Source organism: Oreochromis niloticus, linkage group LG10, assembly GCF_001858045.2.
Source record: "Oreochromis niloticus isolate F11D_XX linkage group LG10, O_niloticus_UMD_NMBU, whole genome shotgun sequence".
NCBI classification, from domain to species: domain Eukaryota; kingdom Metazoa; phylum Chordata; class Actinopteri; order Cichliformes; family Cichlidae; genus Oreochromis; species Oreochromis niloticus.
The window spans coordinates 19,108,527-19,124,417 of NC_031975.2; the positions used below are offsets into that span (position 1 = coordinate 19,108,527).

Sequence of the window (15,891 nt, forward strand, 5' to 3'; positions counted from 1 at the left end):
GAACAATGTTCAAAATTTTTCGTGCCTGTAAAATGAGACCGACGAGGATGGGATTCGAACCCACGCGTGCAGAGCACAATGGATTAGCAGTCCATCGCCTTAACCACTCGGCCACCTCGTCATGTGCTCTACCCTTACGAAGACTTTGGTACATATACACACCTATCTGACTACTATAGTCTCTGTTTCGTGTTAGCATTTCCTGAACCTTCCTGCTGTGGTTGATGACGGTGTTCTTCAAACTTAATCTTGTTCAAATTCACATTGTGAAAGGCGTTAAAAAGCTCGGCATAGCCGCTCAGTGATTGGCTAAAGTTTCCATCGGCCACGATATATAACCTGTGATTGGCTGAGGGCTGGTTCTCTCGTTGAATGAATATAGGAAGTGTGCAGCGTGAGACTGCAATTTGACGTTCGCTCAGAGCTATAACGGAATCAAGGTAACGAGTTTTTGAGTTGACTTTTACCTTTATTTATATTTATATATATATCTCACTTGTGTATCAGTTAGCAGACAGCCACACCGATTAATGACTTGCACATTTTGTGATTTATTGTTTTGTTTACAGAAGTCGCCGAGTCTTTAAGTGCAGGCGTCTTAGCATGCACTCAGGAAGCTAACGTTATTCAGTTAGCTGTAGCCTCTGTATTCATACTTAATTCAGACATGTACTATCGTTGTGTTGGTGTTAGTAGGCTGCTGATTTTAGAAGAGACACAATCAGGATTTCTTTTCGTGTGTAGACGCTTCTCTTCATATCAGTTACTGTAGTTTTTTGGGGGGAAAGTGAAACGGAAAATAAAACAGGCTCGAGTAATATTAACTGATTTTGAATCTGTGCCACGATCCCGTAAGTCAAGGTTCACTGGACGATCAGCGCCTGCTGTCACAAAAGCTTCTCTCTTTACTGCTTCTCTGAAATATGAAATATAACCACACTTCAATTCATGTAATTCTAGTTTCTTTGTACGCTTGTGCCTACAATGTCAATAAAGCTTATCTTATCTTAATTTACTTGCCACTGCACTATGCTCTATTTTAACCACTGCAGCTCCCAACTGAAGTACATTTAAAAAAAATATGTAGGGCATAGTGGGCAGGGCAATCTATTAAAGAATTAGTGTTAATTTCTAAGAATCATTAAAAACTTATTTGGGAACTAAAATCATTAGGTGAAGTCCTTTGTGTTTTATTGCAAACTGAAAATCTGAGTATATTAGGGTACCAAGAGACCAACTATAGTACAACATGAGGAATTCAGGAGTGGCAGACAAGAATGTGAGGGTGGCGAAGGACATGTATGAGGTAAGTGAGGTGTGGTGTGGTAGGGGTGACAGATGATGTTAAGGTGGGGGTGGAATTACATCAGAGATCTGAGCCCTTTCCTGTTTGCAGCATTGATGGGCAGGCTGACAGATGAGGTCAGATGGGAGCCTCCAGCTTTGGGAGCTGCAGTGAGAATATAGAGCAGGTGGAAGAGAGACTGGAGAGGTGGAAGTATGTTGTGGAGACAAGAGTAATGAAAGTCTTTGAAGCAAGACAAGAATGCGCGTGTGTGTGAATGAGAAGGAAGCACTTGTAACAGTGAAGATGCATGAAGTAGAGGCAGTAAAGATGTTAAAGGGACGAACTGTGCACAAGAGGGGTCAAGAAGCAAGTGCAGGCGGGGTTGAGCTGGGAGTGGTGGAGATGAGTGCCAGTAATAATTTGTGACAAAAGGATGGCAGCAAAACTGAAAGGGAAGATGTGCAAGAGTGAGACCTGGTATGTATTTTTTCTTTTAAGCCTGTCCAGTCTGGCAGCTTTTGCAATCAGATTTATGATCTAAATATACTGTTGTGACAAACATGTTTGCTTGAGGAGCTCTGTAGACTCTCTGTAGCAGGGTTGGGGAACTACAGACCTCAAGGGCCAGTGTCGTGTCGTGCCGTGTTAGATAGGACCCTGGGTCAACACACCTGAGTCAAATGATTAGTTCATTACCAGGCCTCTGGAGAACTTCAGGACATGTTGAGGAGGTAATTTAGCCATTTAAATCAGCTATGTTGGATCAAGGCCTGGAGTTCCCCCACCCCTGCTCTATAGGCTGCTTGTTCATTTTTCTTCTTCCTTTATCTATTTATTTCTGTTATTATTTATACTATTATTTTTCACAGCAGTTCCAAATTATATCAATGTCAGAGCTAACAGGCAGGGGAAAAGACAGACAGAAAAAAGAAAGGGGGAGAAAATAAGAGAACTATAAAGAGGAGACAGAGCAAATGTAGAAAAGCACAGTGGGTTGCCCAAATGTGCGCGCATGTGTGTGTCATGATAATGATGGCAAGAAATTGCAATAACACACCCAACAAGCCAAAGAGAAGTTTTTTGGGGCCTCCCACCACAAGAGTACTGAAGACCTAAGGCTACAGATCTCAATGGCAACCATGTGCCCACCCCAATGGAAGAAGGAGAGAGAAAGTGCAAGAGTCCCAAAAAGTCAGAGGCAACAGACAGCCCACCTCTCCGGATGTCCGCCATCCTGGCATGAGCCAAAAACGGGGACCCAAGGATGCAGGCAACTAAAAACCGCCTGGCAGAGCTACCCCAGACAACAACGCCCAAGCCATGTGACACAAACACAAAACCATGACGCATACCTATTTGCAGGTTGAGCAGATGGCTACCGAACCAGCAGCGAAGCTGATATGCAGCCAGCCTGACCTGCGAACCAACCTGGGAATGGTGTGACCTGCCCTCTCTTCCTTCCACTCTGCGTTGAAAGAGATATGTTCGGTGTATGTGTTGGTGTGTGAGTGTATGATGTGTAAAAAGCTGAGTATGACTGAAAATCGGATTGATATTAAAATGGAGGGGACACACAGACATCAGTTTTACATAAAGACACACACCCATCCCCTTCGTCTCCCCCCCTTTCCACACCTATCCACCACCTCACCCTTACCTCTTAGGATGGATAAGTTCAGAAATGAACTAACTGTCACCAGTTAGGAGACAAAGTTAGAGAGACAAGGCTGAGATGTTTTGGACATGCGCAGAGGAGGAGTGGATATAATGGACAAAGGATGTTGAATATGGAGCTGCAAAGGGAGGAGAAAAAGAAGACAACCACAGAAGAAGTTCAAGGATTGGTGTGGCAGAGGAGGATGCTAGATATTAGGTGAGATGACCTAATGTGACCCCTAAAGGGACCAACCAAAAGAAGAGGAAGAACAAGAAGCTGGCAAACAGTTTAAGATCAAAGCTATTCAAGATTTTATCTTCTATATACAGAATTATAAACAAACTCTTAAAAAGAATCTTAAAATAATTATATATATAGAAGTCATTCTAGTATCTGTAGGACTGTTGCAAGTAAATATCAGTGTGTTTGTATCGTACACAAGCTGTTCTACACTGCGTATCCTGCCTGACAGAGACAGGTGTGCAAATACTTCCCGAGCCCACGGTTTAAAAAAAAAAAGTTGTAGGTTCTAACTTGAAGCACCACTTATCTTGCTGTCCCACATTTCCTCCTAACATATTTCCCCACTTTCCTTCCCTGCTCTACAGTACCTTATCGCCAGTGTTAACGTTCAGACTCAAGATGGTGGACTCCCAGTACTACCTCCCAAATGACATTGGAATCTCCGCACTTGACTGCAGCGAGGCCTTTCGTTTGCTTTCACCTCAGGAGAAGATGTATGCCCATTACCTGTCACGCGCATCTTGGTATGTTACTAATGCAAAGATGTGAGAATGTTGAGCCTCTAAATGGAAGCACCACTGTGAAATTACAGCTTTCACCTTCTTGAAACAACAAGACTTCAGGTTATTTAAAATTTGCTGTCCTGCTGGTTTTAAAAATAACAAATAAAAATACATCTGTTTGAACGTTTGTCTTAGGTATGGTGGTCTGGCAGTACTGCTGCAGACATCCCCCGAGTCTGCAAACATCTTTGTCTTGCTTCAGAGAATCTTCAGGAAGCAGACGCCTGCACAGCTGGAACAGGTCGCCACAGCAGCTGGGCTCAGCTCTGAGGAGTATCAGGTACACGGCCTCGCCGTCTCTGCCGTTTCATTTCTTTCTAAAACAAGCTTTCATCCACAAACGGCTGCAGTCATATAAAAATGTTTCTACGATGTTTTCTCGTTTATGATATTCAGGCCTTTCTGGTGTATGCAGCAGGTCTGTATGCAAACATGGGCAACTACAAGTCTTTTGGAGACACAAAGTTCATCCCAAATCTGCCTAAGGTAAAAAAGACCTGCAGTAAGAGTTGCCATTCCAGTTTAGATACTTTTTAACCAGATTATAGGTTGAGGACAACTGTAAAAGCAGCTTCGTAGAGCGTAAACAACATTTTTTTGTAAACACGAAGCTAACAAAATGTAACTTTAGAAACCTGAAAAATATCAGTGGTGGTCAGAACAAGTGTGCCTGATATAGTGTAATCTGTGTTTATCATTGAAAACAATGCTGCTGTCTTTTAAGCTGTCTGCATCTGTGGCATGTACACTAGGACAAGCTGAAAGCGCTGGTTTGGGCCAGCCAGGCCTTTCAGGAGCAGCCGGCTGAAATGGAGGCTCTATGGGACAGCTGCTCCTGTCTCCTCTACTCGCTGGAAAACAGACAGAAACAGCTGGGGCTGGGCGACAAGGTGGGATCTTTTAATCATTTAAAGCAAAGTGCAGGCTGGCTGGTTAACAATTTTGATTAAATAGCCAGTGGTTTTCATAGATGGGAGAAATGTGACAAATGGTTTTGGCCTCAGCTGCACAAGTTTTGTTCTCTTTGGTTTTATTTTGACTTCTTTTTTCCCCTCTTATTTCTGAGATTTTATCTGCCTTTTAGGAAAGCAGTAAATATGCTTGTTCCCTGTGAGAGGATGCATGGCTCATTGACTCGATTTGTTTTTGTTTGCTTCAGGGAATAACCACCTATTTCTCAGGAAACTGCTGCCTGGAGGATGCTGAGCTGGCTCAGAAGTTCCTCGACTCAAAAGTAAAATAAATCTTTTAAATGTATTTATATTTTTGTTTCTTTTATCGCTTTTAATCTCCTTCTTATAATAAATGTGTTTTTAATCTGCCTTTGAGTCTGACTCAGTTTATCTCGTCGCTTGTTTCTAGAAACTGTCTGCCTACAACACGCGTCTGTTTAAGAAGGAAGATGGAGGGAAAACCTGCTATGAGGTCCGCTTGGCTTCAGCTGTGCAAAAAGGTCAAACTGCAGTTAAAAAAGCCAAAACAAAGGGGAAAAAATGGCATGCTAAAAGTATTCCAATATATATTAATTAAAATAAATAAATGGTTCACAGACTGCGCAGTGGATGGGGAGTGCGAGTCCTGCTGTGGCAGCTTCAGCTTTGAAGACAAAGAGTTCACTGTGAAGAGGGGAGACTATAGCCCTATCATGGAAAAAGTCTGCTATTATCTTGAAAAAGCACAGGTGAGACAGCTAAGAATGTGTGCTCGGCGATGGGAGCTTAAATGAATACTAGTTTTATAATTTAAATCTAAAACATAAAGTTGGGTTAGTAAAATATCTGTAATTGTCTTTACGAGAAGATTATGAGTGAATGGCAACGAAAAAATGTTTGTCAGAGTTCTAGTTATAAAATTTTTGTTTTGTTTGTGAATGTCTTGCAGGCCTATGCTGCCAATGAGAACCAGAGGAAGATGCTTGAAGAGTACACGCGCAGCTTCACCTTAGGCTCCATTGAAGCACATAAAGAGGGTTCGCGCTACTGGATTAAAGACAAGGGGCCAATTGTGGAGAGGTGAGTCCACTAATCAACAGCACAGTACATTTATGAGATCCCTATGAATTTTAGAGAGGGACTATTTTAGCACCGTTTAAATTCTGCTGCACAGTGAAATTGATTTATTATATTTCCTGCCTGTTTACTACCCATAAAACTCATTCTGACTTTTGCACTCATTATCCCTTCATTTCCTTGCTTTCTCTCAGTTATATAGGTTTCATCGAGAGCTACAGAGACCCATTTGGCTCCAGAGGAGAGTTTGAAGGTAATTGCCAAGCTGGTGAAGAAGAGCGATACTGTCATGAATATTGTTGTGCAAGCTGTGATCTTATGGGTCTTTGCGGGTTTTATGTCCTGCTGGTTGGCTGAGCTTACTTAAGTAGAAGGACTTAGCATCTCCATGGATAAATTTCAGTGTTTTGCCCCAATAGTAATTGCAGCCTGTGGGTCTTTAAATAAACGCACACTGTAAAGGATGTTTAGTACTACTGTTGAAATGCTGGATCTAATTTGGGCAGCATATGTCCAAGTGTCCATTTTTTTTTTTTTTTTTTTTTTTTTTTTTTTTTCTCTCCCCCAATCTACTCTTGGCTCTGTGTGATGTCAGTGAGAGTGGCGATCACTTATATGGTTATTTCAGGCACATGCCGACCAGCAAAAATTTGTGTTAAAGGGAGGGGGAAGGGAGCTAAAAAAGCTCGTTTCAAACGGTGGAAAATCTGAGTGTGTGTGCACCAAGGGATGGATGAATAACAATTACTTTAAGCTGTGAGTCATACAAAACTATTCCAGTAGAGTTGAAAAATAAAAATACAGAACTGGAAATAAGCATTAAAAAATTACGTGATGGATTTGATTTCCTAAGTTTATTGTGTCATGCTGTTTTAGGTTTTGTGGCCGTTGTGAACAAGGCGATGAGTGAGCGTTTCGCCAAACTGGTGAGTTCAGCAGAAGTCTTGCTTCCTGAGTTGCCTTGGCCGCAGGAGTTTGAGAAGGATACGTTCCTTAAACCGGACTTCACCTCACTGGACGTTCTCACCTTCGCTGGGAGTGGAATACCAGCTGGCATCAACATCCCCAACTGTACGTGTGCAGAAGTCTCTGACACTGTCAAACAGCTGACTCCAGCTTAATTACAGCATTGAGCTTGTTTGTTTGTTTTTATATAGATGATGACATCAGACAGACAGAGGGCTTTAAAAACGTGTCGCTTGGTAATGTGCTGGCTGTAGCTTATGCAACGCAAAAAGAAAAACTGACCTTCCTGGAGGAGGGGGACAAGGTATTTTACACATTTTTCTGATTCTCTTAAACACCATCTCTCTTTTCCATTCACACACCTGTGTAATAATACGTTCTCCTGATTCGTCTGTTTTCGCCAGGATTTGTTTATCAAATGGAAGGGCCCGTCGTTCGAAGTGCAGGTTGGACTTCACGAGCTTCTTGGTCATGGGAGCGGAAAGCTGTTTGTCCAGGTCTGTCAGACATGCATACTTATTAATTGCTTATATCAGTATTTTTACTTCCTGTGGTGTTAAGAGCAGCAGATCTAGTCAGTTCCTCTTTGTAAAATGTTTCATTTAATGATATTTTTTTTTTTTTTTTTTTTCTGGACAATAAAAAATAAATAAATAAAATAAAATATCAGTGAATAAATCTAGTTTTCTATTTGTCCTCAATCTCCATCCATAGGATGACAAGGGCAAGTTTAACTTTGACCAAAGTAAGGTGATCAACCCAGAGACCGGTGAACCGGTGAGTTTTTGTGTGCACCTTCCAGTCTGGTTTTAAAATCTAATGGCCATTTTCATGCTTTAGTTTTCAGTTGCTGAATAAAAGAGAGACTTAATGTGTGAACGTATGTTTCAGGTGTCCAGCTGGTATCGGGGCAGCGAGACCTGGGACAGTAAGTTCTCCACAATTGCTTCTTCTTATGAAGAATGCCGCGCTGAGTGTGTCGGACTCTATTTGTGCCTCAACAAACAAGTGCTCAGGTATGTCCCGCACACTGTATCTTGTAATAAATATGTGTTATACTAAAACATCTCATATAGGAACCACATTAGCCAAAAGGTTTTAGAATTGGCATCTACAGGTATCAATGGCCCATCACTCCCAGCAGTGAAATTCTTAGGCTCAGAGCCCCCTCAATATTTCATGTAGAGAAGCAAATATTGCACATAAAGTAAAGATAAAGAAGATAAAATAAACCGTATAAATAAGAAAATAACAGTCAAATTTAGATTTTAAAGACTCCCTGAAATTTCCATAAACTGACAGATTTTTGCAGCTGGGAAAATATTTGGGGGGTCCAAGAGTCTTTTGGGAACACAAACAAAGGCTTTCAACCTATTTAAATATGTAATGAATATAAAAAAAATAAACTCCAGAGCCAAGTGAAATAGTGATCACTTTATTTAGATGTTTGGAAACTTTAAGCAGCAATTTGCTTTTACTTTTATTTTTCAGTCTTTTGTTTGTGGACATGGATGGATCTATATATACATATAAGTAGTTTGGAGGGAGTGGTTATTATTTATGTTGAAGAGTGTGGCTGATTCTCGGTGGGTTCGGTGTGTTTACGTCTGTGTTTCTGTGCCAGTATTTTTGGCCATGAGGGACAGGATGCAGATGATGTGGTGTACATAAACTGGCTCAGCATGGTCAGAGCGGGACTGCTGGGCCTGGAGTTCTACACACCTGACAGCAAGAGCTGGAGACAGGTAATGTCTGCTCACTGAGCAACTTTCCACTTACTAGTGGCCTCTTTTCACTCCTTCTTCAAAGTTGCAAAGTATTAGGTGAACAGTTTCTACAATCAAGCATAAAAACATCAACTCTCCATACATCTGTCATTTTTATAAATAAGTTGATGGTAAATTTCAGCGTTTTTTTTGTTTATTTATTTTTTTTTTCTTTTATGAGCATCAGGAGGTGTAGACAGTATGTCAAATGTATGTGGCGTTATGTTTGCTTCAGGCTCACATGCAGGCTCGATTCGTCATCCTACGCGTGCTGCTGGAGGCTGGAGAGGGCCTGGTGGGCCTGGAGGAAGTAACAGGAGAAGATGGCAAGCCTGATGCACGAATTACACTGGACCGAAGCAAAATCCCCACCGTGGGCAAGAACGCCATCCATAGGTTCCTTTGTAAACTGCAGGTAATCAATGCTTCACCAATTAATGAATGCAAATAAAAAATAATTCACTAGAACAGATTTGACAGCTTCATGCACCACTACACCACACTCTATTTGTTTTTGTATTAAAATCAGAGAATTTGTGTATTATTGACTAATGCAGTAACTTTTAGTTAGGATTTAAGTTTGAGGATTGAACAAAACAATGAAATGAGTCAAGCTTTTATAACTTTCTTTGCAACTTGTAAGAACAAAACCTTATATGTATTATAGATTGATCCAAACTTTCCACCTAAGTTTATCTAAGCCATCATCTAAGCTTTATTGTCGTCTTTCAGTTGATTTCACCCAGTATGCTGTTAAACTGAATCCAGTTTGTAAACTGATTTGTAGGTCTTTAAGTCGACGGCGGACGTGGAAGGAGGCAGGGCTGTCTATGACAACTACTCCACTGTAAGCGACACTGGCGCTCACAACTTTTTGCGCCTGCGCGAGACGGTCCTGCTGAGGAAGGAGGCTCGCAAGATGTTTGTTCAAGCCAACACAAGAATCAGCGGTATGTAAATGACTGTTTTAACAAGGTGCTGTCTGATTGATTTATTTATGTTTGATAACCGGTCTAGCTGTTTTCACTTCCATAAAACTATTCATAAGCATGTGATGATTAGGGTTGGCAGCGTGGGAATCGACACAGCATAGTATCGCGATAATTTGCATGGTAATAAGGTATCAATATTAAAACACTATTGGAATACTGCAAATAAGAGGGCTCAGAATTTTTTTTTTTTTTTTTTTTTTTTTTTTTTTTTTTTTTTTTTTTTTTTTGACATTCTGTTACCAATTGCAACTGATCACAAGGCAATTGCACAGGTTGGCTGATAGAAGGCAAGCGTTCTGCAAACATTCGCAGCCTGACTTGGACTGATTGATCAGAAACAGGTTGAATGCATTTGCCAGCTTATCTCCCCTTTCAATTACAGACTGATAGATGGTCTTATGGCAGCTTTTAGTGTCAGTCAATCTCATTTTGCAGCAAAAAACTGGTAATATAAACTTATCTGGTTGGATAAAACATATTGACTTGATTGAGTTCAGTGTCTACATTATTTTCAGTTGAAAAAAGGAGATAAATCACAATGTGTGTGATTTTTACATATCCCAAAATGTTAAATCTGATTAATATAGTATTGTGAGATAATGGAGGATTACGCTTCTCTATATCCAAGTTTTATTTGGAAGCTTCCAAAAATACCTTTTTGGAGTTTGCTTAAAGACAACATGTGTCAAATCTGTAATGGCACTGCTTCATCCTTGCATAGAAATATTAACAATTGTACAAATGGCATTAAAAATATTTTAACTGTTCAACTTGTTGTTGTGACAGACAACAGTTATACAAGCATACAAACAAGTGAATTAGCCCTGTTCTGCCAGAGTTAATCATTCAGTCTGTGTGCGTTTGATTTCCAGGGGATAGTGTTGAGCTGGTGGAATACGAAGGCAGCGCAGCAGGTTTGATTCGCTCCTTTACCGAGCGCTTCCAAGACGATGCAGAGCAGCTGGAGTCCAGCCTGCTGGAGCTGAGCAAACAAGACGCTCCCTGCTGGTGTTGATGTATGGGTGGAGGGAGAATCTGCTCCGTAATTTCCAAAAAATACCAACAGAAATCAGATTTTTGTGGGGGGGGTTCTTTTTTTTTTTTTTTTTCTTTTTTTTTCCTTTGTAACTGTATGCAATAGCAGAATGATTCTTTCTTACATCCAATAAAGCCATAGAGCCAGAGCAGCCACAACTTTTCAAGCACCAACTGATTCTTAAGCACTCTGGTTCAGTGTCAGGTCTGTTTCTGATGAGAACTGTCAGATACAAATGAGTGAGATTATTATTAATAGCTCATCACTCTTGCAGATGTCTTTGGCAAACACTTTTCTAATGAGAAGTAAGAACTAAACTAATGTAACCTGACACTTAAAAATGGTTAAGGCGTTGAAAAAAATGCTTTTACAAATCGTTATGGTAACTCAAAGTGATTGAAGTGAATACTTTTTACAGTCAACTCTTGGCTACAGATTTTACAATCTTCACAGCTGATCCTTTTTAGTTATGTCCATTTCTGTGTTAATGACTTGAGAGGTTTAGACTGTTAACTAGCTCCAGTGACAACTTAATGTTGACTGTAAGGCAAAGTAATACTTCATGTTATTTTTTTGCACAGTTTGGTATTAAGGCATATTGGATTAGTGTTATTCCTCTTCTGGTGAGTTGGAGTAAGTATTTTTGATGTTGAATCTGAACAAATAAAAAAAAAATCAATTTGATAAGATCTGGGTGGTATTTTTCTTTCCTTCCAGAATCATAGCAGGTTTCATTTTCATAAACTCACTTTTACTACATTTTAACAATAAAGAGTCACCCTGAAGGAACTACTGGCATTCTGAAGTAATCCCAGGGATTAGTAATATGATTGAAAGGCAGTTTAACCTGTTTGCTCGTTAGATGCTTTTGTACCATCGGCCTGTTTGTCGGACCTATCAGGAGTTTCTGCCATTTCTTCAGTACTGCAGCTCTCCCTATCGTTTACTGAAGCAGCATTCATTTGTAACACAGAGTCATCCTCTTCAACCTTTTCCCTCTTTTTGTGCTGATCTTCTTTGTATTCTCCATCCTTGTCATTGTTTTCAATCACTTGTGCTTCCTCCTTCTCTTCAGCTTCACTGTCTGATCTCAACTGATCCGGTGTTGAAGGAGTGGAGTATGTATCGCTGGTCTGCTCTATCAACGGAGAGAAGGGTAGGGAGATGAAGGGGGAGAGAGAGAGTAGGGGACCTTAGGAGAAAGAGATGGGGACTGATAAGGCGAATGGGAGGGAGACAGGCTGGGTGAGTCATTAGGGGACAGAGAAATGTGCGTCTTGGGAGATACAGATGGGGACTGATAAGGGGAAAGAGAGGGAGAAGCACTGGGAGAGTCACGAGGAGAGAGGGATTGAGACATTTTGGGGAAAAGAGGAGGTGGCTTAGGCGACAGTGAGGCACAATTAGGGACACTGATTATTGGACAGGGTTTCATGTAGTCAGAGTCATCTGGGAGATGCTCCTTTATAGCTGGTGGCTGAGCAGTAGCCTCCTCTTCTTTCACTCGCTCTTTACTTTGGCGTGCTTCCATCTGCTGCTCCTGCATCCCTGGCTGGATGTGAGGAATTACTGATGAAGGCTGCAGTTGAGCACCGCTGGGATTGTTCTGCGTTACCGGCTGGGTATGGCCGTCTTGAGCAGTCTGGCCTTTTCTCAGCTCGAGTGTTTCCTGTCCGCTCTTCTGGGCTTTACGCCTCCCCTTGGTTTTTGGCATTAGAGGTGGCGGAGGTGGTGGAGCAAGCGGGGGCGACAGCATGGTCGATGTCTCTGTTGAAACCCGGACTTTGAGGCTGTGCTTGAACATGCGCCGTCTGGATAAAGTGCTCTGAGACTGCAGGAAAAGAGGGTTGATGAAACAGAGAGCACCCAGCCCAGAGCCACAGTCCAGCTCTAAGGGACTACGCGTCGTGATCGGGCAAAACTCGTGGAACAAGGTGGAATTTGGAGACGATTTCTGGGCGGCAGCATCTGAGTCAGGTGCAGATTTATTCTGGTTGTCTGAGTCTGGCTGTGGAGCTGAGTCAGACGGAGCTGCAGAGCTTGACTGCAGTGCAGACTTGGGCAGGGCTGAGGTTGCAACATCTGGCTTCTTCTCCTTAGCTTTTCGGGGCTTAGGTGTCTCCCGTGGCCCACGGACATTTAGGTGGGAATTCCAAAACTCTACACAACAACAAAAAAAAAAAATGTTTTGGTTATTTTAATAAGTTCATCATAACCAAAATTTACTGTGATTCTGATGCGAACAGTGATTTATTTTGAGTAAAGTTAACATTTTATAAGCTGCATAAATTCAACATCATTGTGACAGCAGTTTACTCATGTTTCTTAATAGATTTTATTGATTTTTTTTATTCACATTTTATACATAAAAGAATTAAGTAATTAGCAGAGGACAGAAAAGATACACCTACACACAAACTTCCCCCAGTGCTTGCTTGCTACCCTGCGGCTGAGACATAATTAATGATGTGCTTAAATAAATCCTGGAAGATCAAAGTATTTGAAGTTGAGCATGCTTACAAAATCTATCAGGGAAAAATGAAATGACCAACCTATTCCCATGTGTGAGATAGACTCGAGCTCTTTGTGCGATGATGCCCTCGCTATTGCGTCAGGAAGCTCCAGAGGGAATGGTAGCACATCTCTGAAAAGAAACATGCGCCGCAGAGATTAAAAAGATCTGCATTAGTTCTTGCACAAACGGATATTGGAATGGATTCATGTGGAAAAAGAGGAAGAAGTGATGGCAACGTAACAGGACTCGAACAAGGTTAAAGAATCAAAATTATACTAAAGAACCACTAAGGAAACAGAATGAGGAAGGCAACATTTTACCTGCTAACACAGTAAAAGGAAATTAGTCTTGGAAGATCTGGAAAGCTGATGGCTGAAGTCTCCAGAGACAGAGCTGCGGATGAAGAAAATTCAAATGTCAGGGATGTTTAGTGCGAGGGAACACTGGCTGGTATTAATAATGCAGTTTATGAGGAATTATTGACTAGAATATTGGGTCTTTGGCCTGGAGTATTACTTTAAAAGAAGACACAATGAAAGGCATCTTTGCTTTGATCTGAATTACTAGTATTTATGTGTAAGTACTGTGTAATACTACAGAAATGATAGTGTGCAGTGTAGTTGTAGTGTAGATTTAAAGCCGTCTGATATTTAATTATAGCATCTTCAGAATGAAAAGATTTTAAAGCTAGGTTAAATAAGACTCAGAATGGCTGACAACACTGCAATCATCATGGTCTGTGTGTGTGTATTTTTTTTATTTTTTATTTGTTGCAATAAATAAAGTAAAATCAAGCAAATGGTGTATATGATACCTAGCCAAAAGAATATAATTAAAGAAAATGCCGATTTACATTTATATCCAGCACACAAGTACGGTGTTGTTGCTTCTCCTTGTTAAATGAGAAATTAACTGTGATTAACCACATTTTTTTGCTCAATTTTACAAGCCACTCCCAGGCCTGATTACTGCCCGACCTGCTGGATCAGGAAATAAATTAAATCGAACCTGTCTGACAAAGTGATGTGGGCTGAAAGATCTCAAAAAGCAACAGATCATGCCATGATATAAAGAAACTCAAGAAAAGCTGAGAAACAAAGTCACTGACTTCTATCAGTCTGGGAAGGGTAACAAAGCCAGTTTTAAGGCTTTGAGACTCCACCAAACCACAGTGAGAGCCATTATCCACATATGGAGTAAACAATGGTGAACCTTCCCAGGAGTGGCCAGCTGACCAAAATTACTCCGAGAGCACATCGATGACTCATCCAAGAGGTCAAAAAGAACAACATCAAAAGACCTGCAGGCCTCAGTTAAGCTCAGAGTTCATGATTCATCAATAAGAAAGTGACTGGGCAAAAATGTCATACCATGGCAGACCATTCAAACTTAAACTCTCTAATATGGCTGAATTCAAACACATCCTTCCTAGCTTTGATCCCTTAATCAATGAAATTATCTAATCAAAAACTGCATTTTGTGTTTACTTTGTCTAATATTAACATTTGCTCGATGATCTAACATATATGTATGGCACATATGCAAAAAGAATAAAAGAAATCAGGAAGAAGCAAAATAACTTTTTCACAGCACTCTATTAAACGTTAAGATGCTGTCCTAAAGTGTGAGTGGACTCTTCCAAAGACTACCAAGTGTTGAGGTAATGCTCTTACTGCCTTGCTCCTCTCTGATACCAAACTGCTGAACAAACGATGGCACGCTGTCATCCGTCAAACGCACACAGAGCACGTTTCTTTGGGACGTGCGAGACTTTCGCACCAGGAACGTCTGCAAGACAACACAACTGATTACTGAACGCAAATGGGAGTGCATAAGAAAAGGTAGGAGAGAAAATGTGGATGTGTGTTATATCTGTGTCTCAGACCCCGGGAGGCTCCCTCTGCAGTATGTGCAGTGCTGTGGCTGGGTTGATTGATAGCTGGAGCCAGACGGGCACTGTAAGCAGGAGACGGTCCAGTACGCTGATGTTTTTCAGGGAACCCTGACCCCTCTGATGCAACAGCTTGCGCTCCGATACTTGGGTGGGCTCTGGGAAATCGTACAGGGGTTCTTCTTGCTGTGCCATCTAAACACATATGCATACAATAACATAGTTACTATGCTACAAATCACCATGCAGTCTCATAATGCTACAGGTGGTTATGACATCCTTCTGGATCCCAGTCATGACAGAAAGACGGGTGAGACTGGTGCACACAAATAGACACACACCTGTACCATAAATCTGACTGGATTGGACCAGCAAGTCCAGACTTGGTAAAGCACAGCAGCTCAGACAGAGCTTAAATAAAATAGCAACCTATGGTGAACATCTTTAAATTACAGACACACCGACAGCAAACACAAACGCCACAACAGTCATTAGATGTTAAGTAAAAAAGGAGCAAATGTCAAACTGACACACTTATCCTTGTTAATATGAAAACATCAATGCGCTAAATCTGACCGCAGCCTATACATGTCAACTTCTGTCTGGATCCGCACGAAGTACATTCCTCTAAAACTTGCACGTTTCCTCCGCAAACTGCGCTGCACGCAGGCTTCTAGCGCTACAGTCATGTAATTGTGTGTCACAGCACGCTCATCTTATTTTTAAACAACCAACTCAAATTGTTTTACTACCTCTCTGCCCCGATTCTTCTCCTTCCTTTAGCACCTCCGGATCCACTTTATGATGGCATGCTTCGTGTTCTTCCACCAGCTTTTTTTACTACAATGGGAAGTTTACTTCTCTTTCACTCTGGCCTGTCATGACGTGTGCTCTCAGATCTGAAGATGCCCTATTTTGCTCCTCCTCCTCCTCCTCCTCCTCACCCACCTGATCTCACCTGGAAA

At 41.3% G+C, this 15,891-nt stretch overlaps 2 protein-coding genes and 1 non-coding gene across 4 annotated transcripts; 1 reads left to right on the forward strand and 2 right to left on the reverse strand.

Moving 5' to 3' along the window:
* Positions 1–3: 3 nt before the first annotated feature.
* On the forward strand, positions 4–11,184 carry dpp3 (dipeptidyl-peptidase 3). 2 transcript variants are annotated; one of them, XM_025910726.1, is made up of 19 exons: positions 4–148; positions 3,554–3,712; positions 3,887–4,031; positions 4,148–4,237; positions 4,504–4,641; positions 4,911–4,985; positions 5,114–5,204; positions 5,302–5,432; positions 5,633–5,763; positions 5,955–6,013; positions 6,637–6,831; positions 6,918–7,030; positions 7,131–7,223; positions 7,441–7,503; positions 7,618–7,742; positions 8,351–8,471; positions 8,728–8,907; positions 9,280–9,442; positions 10,357–11,184. In XM_025910726.1, exons 1-19 carry the CDS (start codon positions 6–8, stop codon positions 10,497–10,499), a joined length of 2,358 nt encoding a protein of 785 aa, XP_025766511.1. In that variant the 5' UTR covers positions 4–5; the 3' UTR covers positions 10,500–11,184. The 2 variants fall into 2 exon arrangements, with proteins under 2 accessions (XP_025766511.1, XP_003447001.1); XM_003446953.4 differs by lacking the exon at positions 4–148 and adding an exon at positions 278–440.
* trnas-gcu (transfer RNA serine (anticodon GCU)) lies at positions 40–121 on the reverse strand. Its single transcript has one exon. It is a non-coding gene; the product is annotated as a tRNA-Ser (tRNA).
* On the reverse strand, positions 10,711–15,857 carry LOC102076248 (ras and Rab interactor 1). Its single transcript, XM_013272434.3, has 6 exons — positions 15,683–15,857; positions 14,921–15,123; positions 14,709–14,823; positions 13,356–13,428; positions 13,073–13,164; positions 10,711–12,680 (listed from the first exon to the last, which is right to left on the reverse strand). Exons 2-6 carry the CDS (start codon positions 15,119–15,121, stop codon positions 11,662–11,664), a joined length of 1,500 nt encoding a protein of 499 aa, XP_013127888.1. The 5' UTR covers positions 15,122–15,123; positions 15,683–15,857; the 3' UTR covers positions 10,711–11,661.
* Between the last annotated feature and the right edge of the window lie 34 nt (positions 15,858–15,891).

What these genes read in the sequence shown, in the direction of transcription:
- dpp3 (XM_025910726.1), top strand. Translation starts at nt 6, where the DNA reads ATGTTCAAAATTTTTCGTGCCTGTAAAATGAGACCGACGAGGATGGGA. An exon ending in CTCCAGAGGAGAGTTTGAAG is followed by an intron (nt 6,014 to 6,636) that starts GTAATTGCCAAG and finishes ATGCTGTTTTAG; the next exon opens with GTTTTGTGGCCGTTGTGAAC. An exon ending in AGCCAACACAAGAATCAGCG is followed by an intron (nt 9,443 to 10,356) that starts GTATGTAAATGA and finishes TTTGATTTCCAG; the next exon opens with GGGATAGTGTTGAGCTGGTG.
- LOC102076248 (XM_013272434.3), bottom strand. Translation starts at nt 15,121, where the DNA reads ATGGCACAGCAAGAAGAACCCCTGTACGATTTCCCAGAGCCCACCCAA. An exon ending in TATCAGAGAGGAGCAAGGCA is followed by an intron (nt 13,429 to 14,708) that starts GTAAGAGCATTA and finishes CTTCATCCGCAG; the next exon opens with CTCTGTCTCTGGAGACTTCA. An exon ending in TATCTCACACATGGGAATAG is followed by an intron (nt 12,681 to 13,072) that starts GTTGGTCATTTC and finishes GTTGTTGTGTAG; the next exon opens with AGTTTTGGAATTCCCACCTA.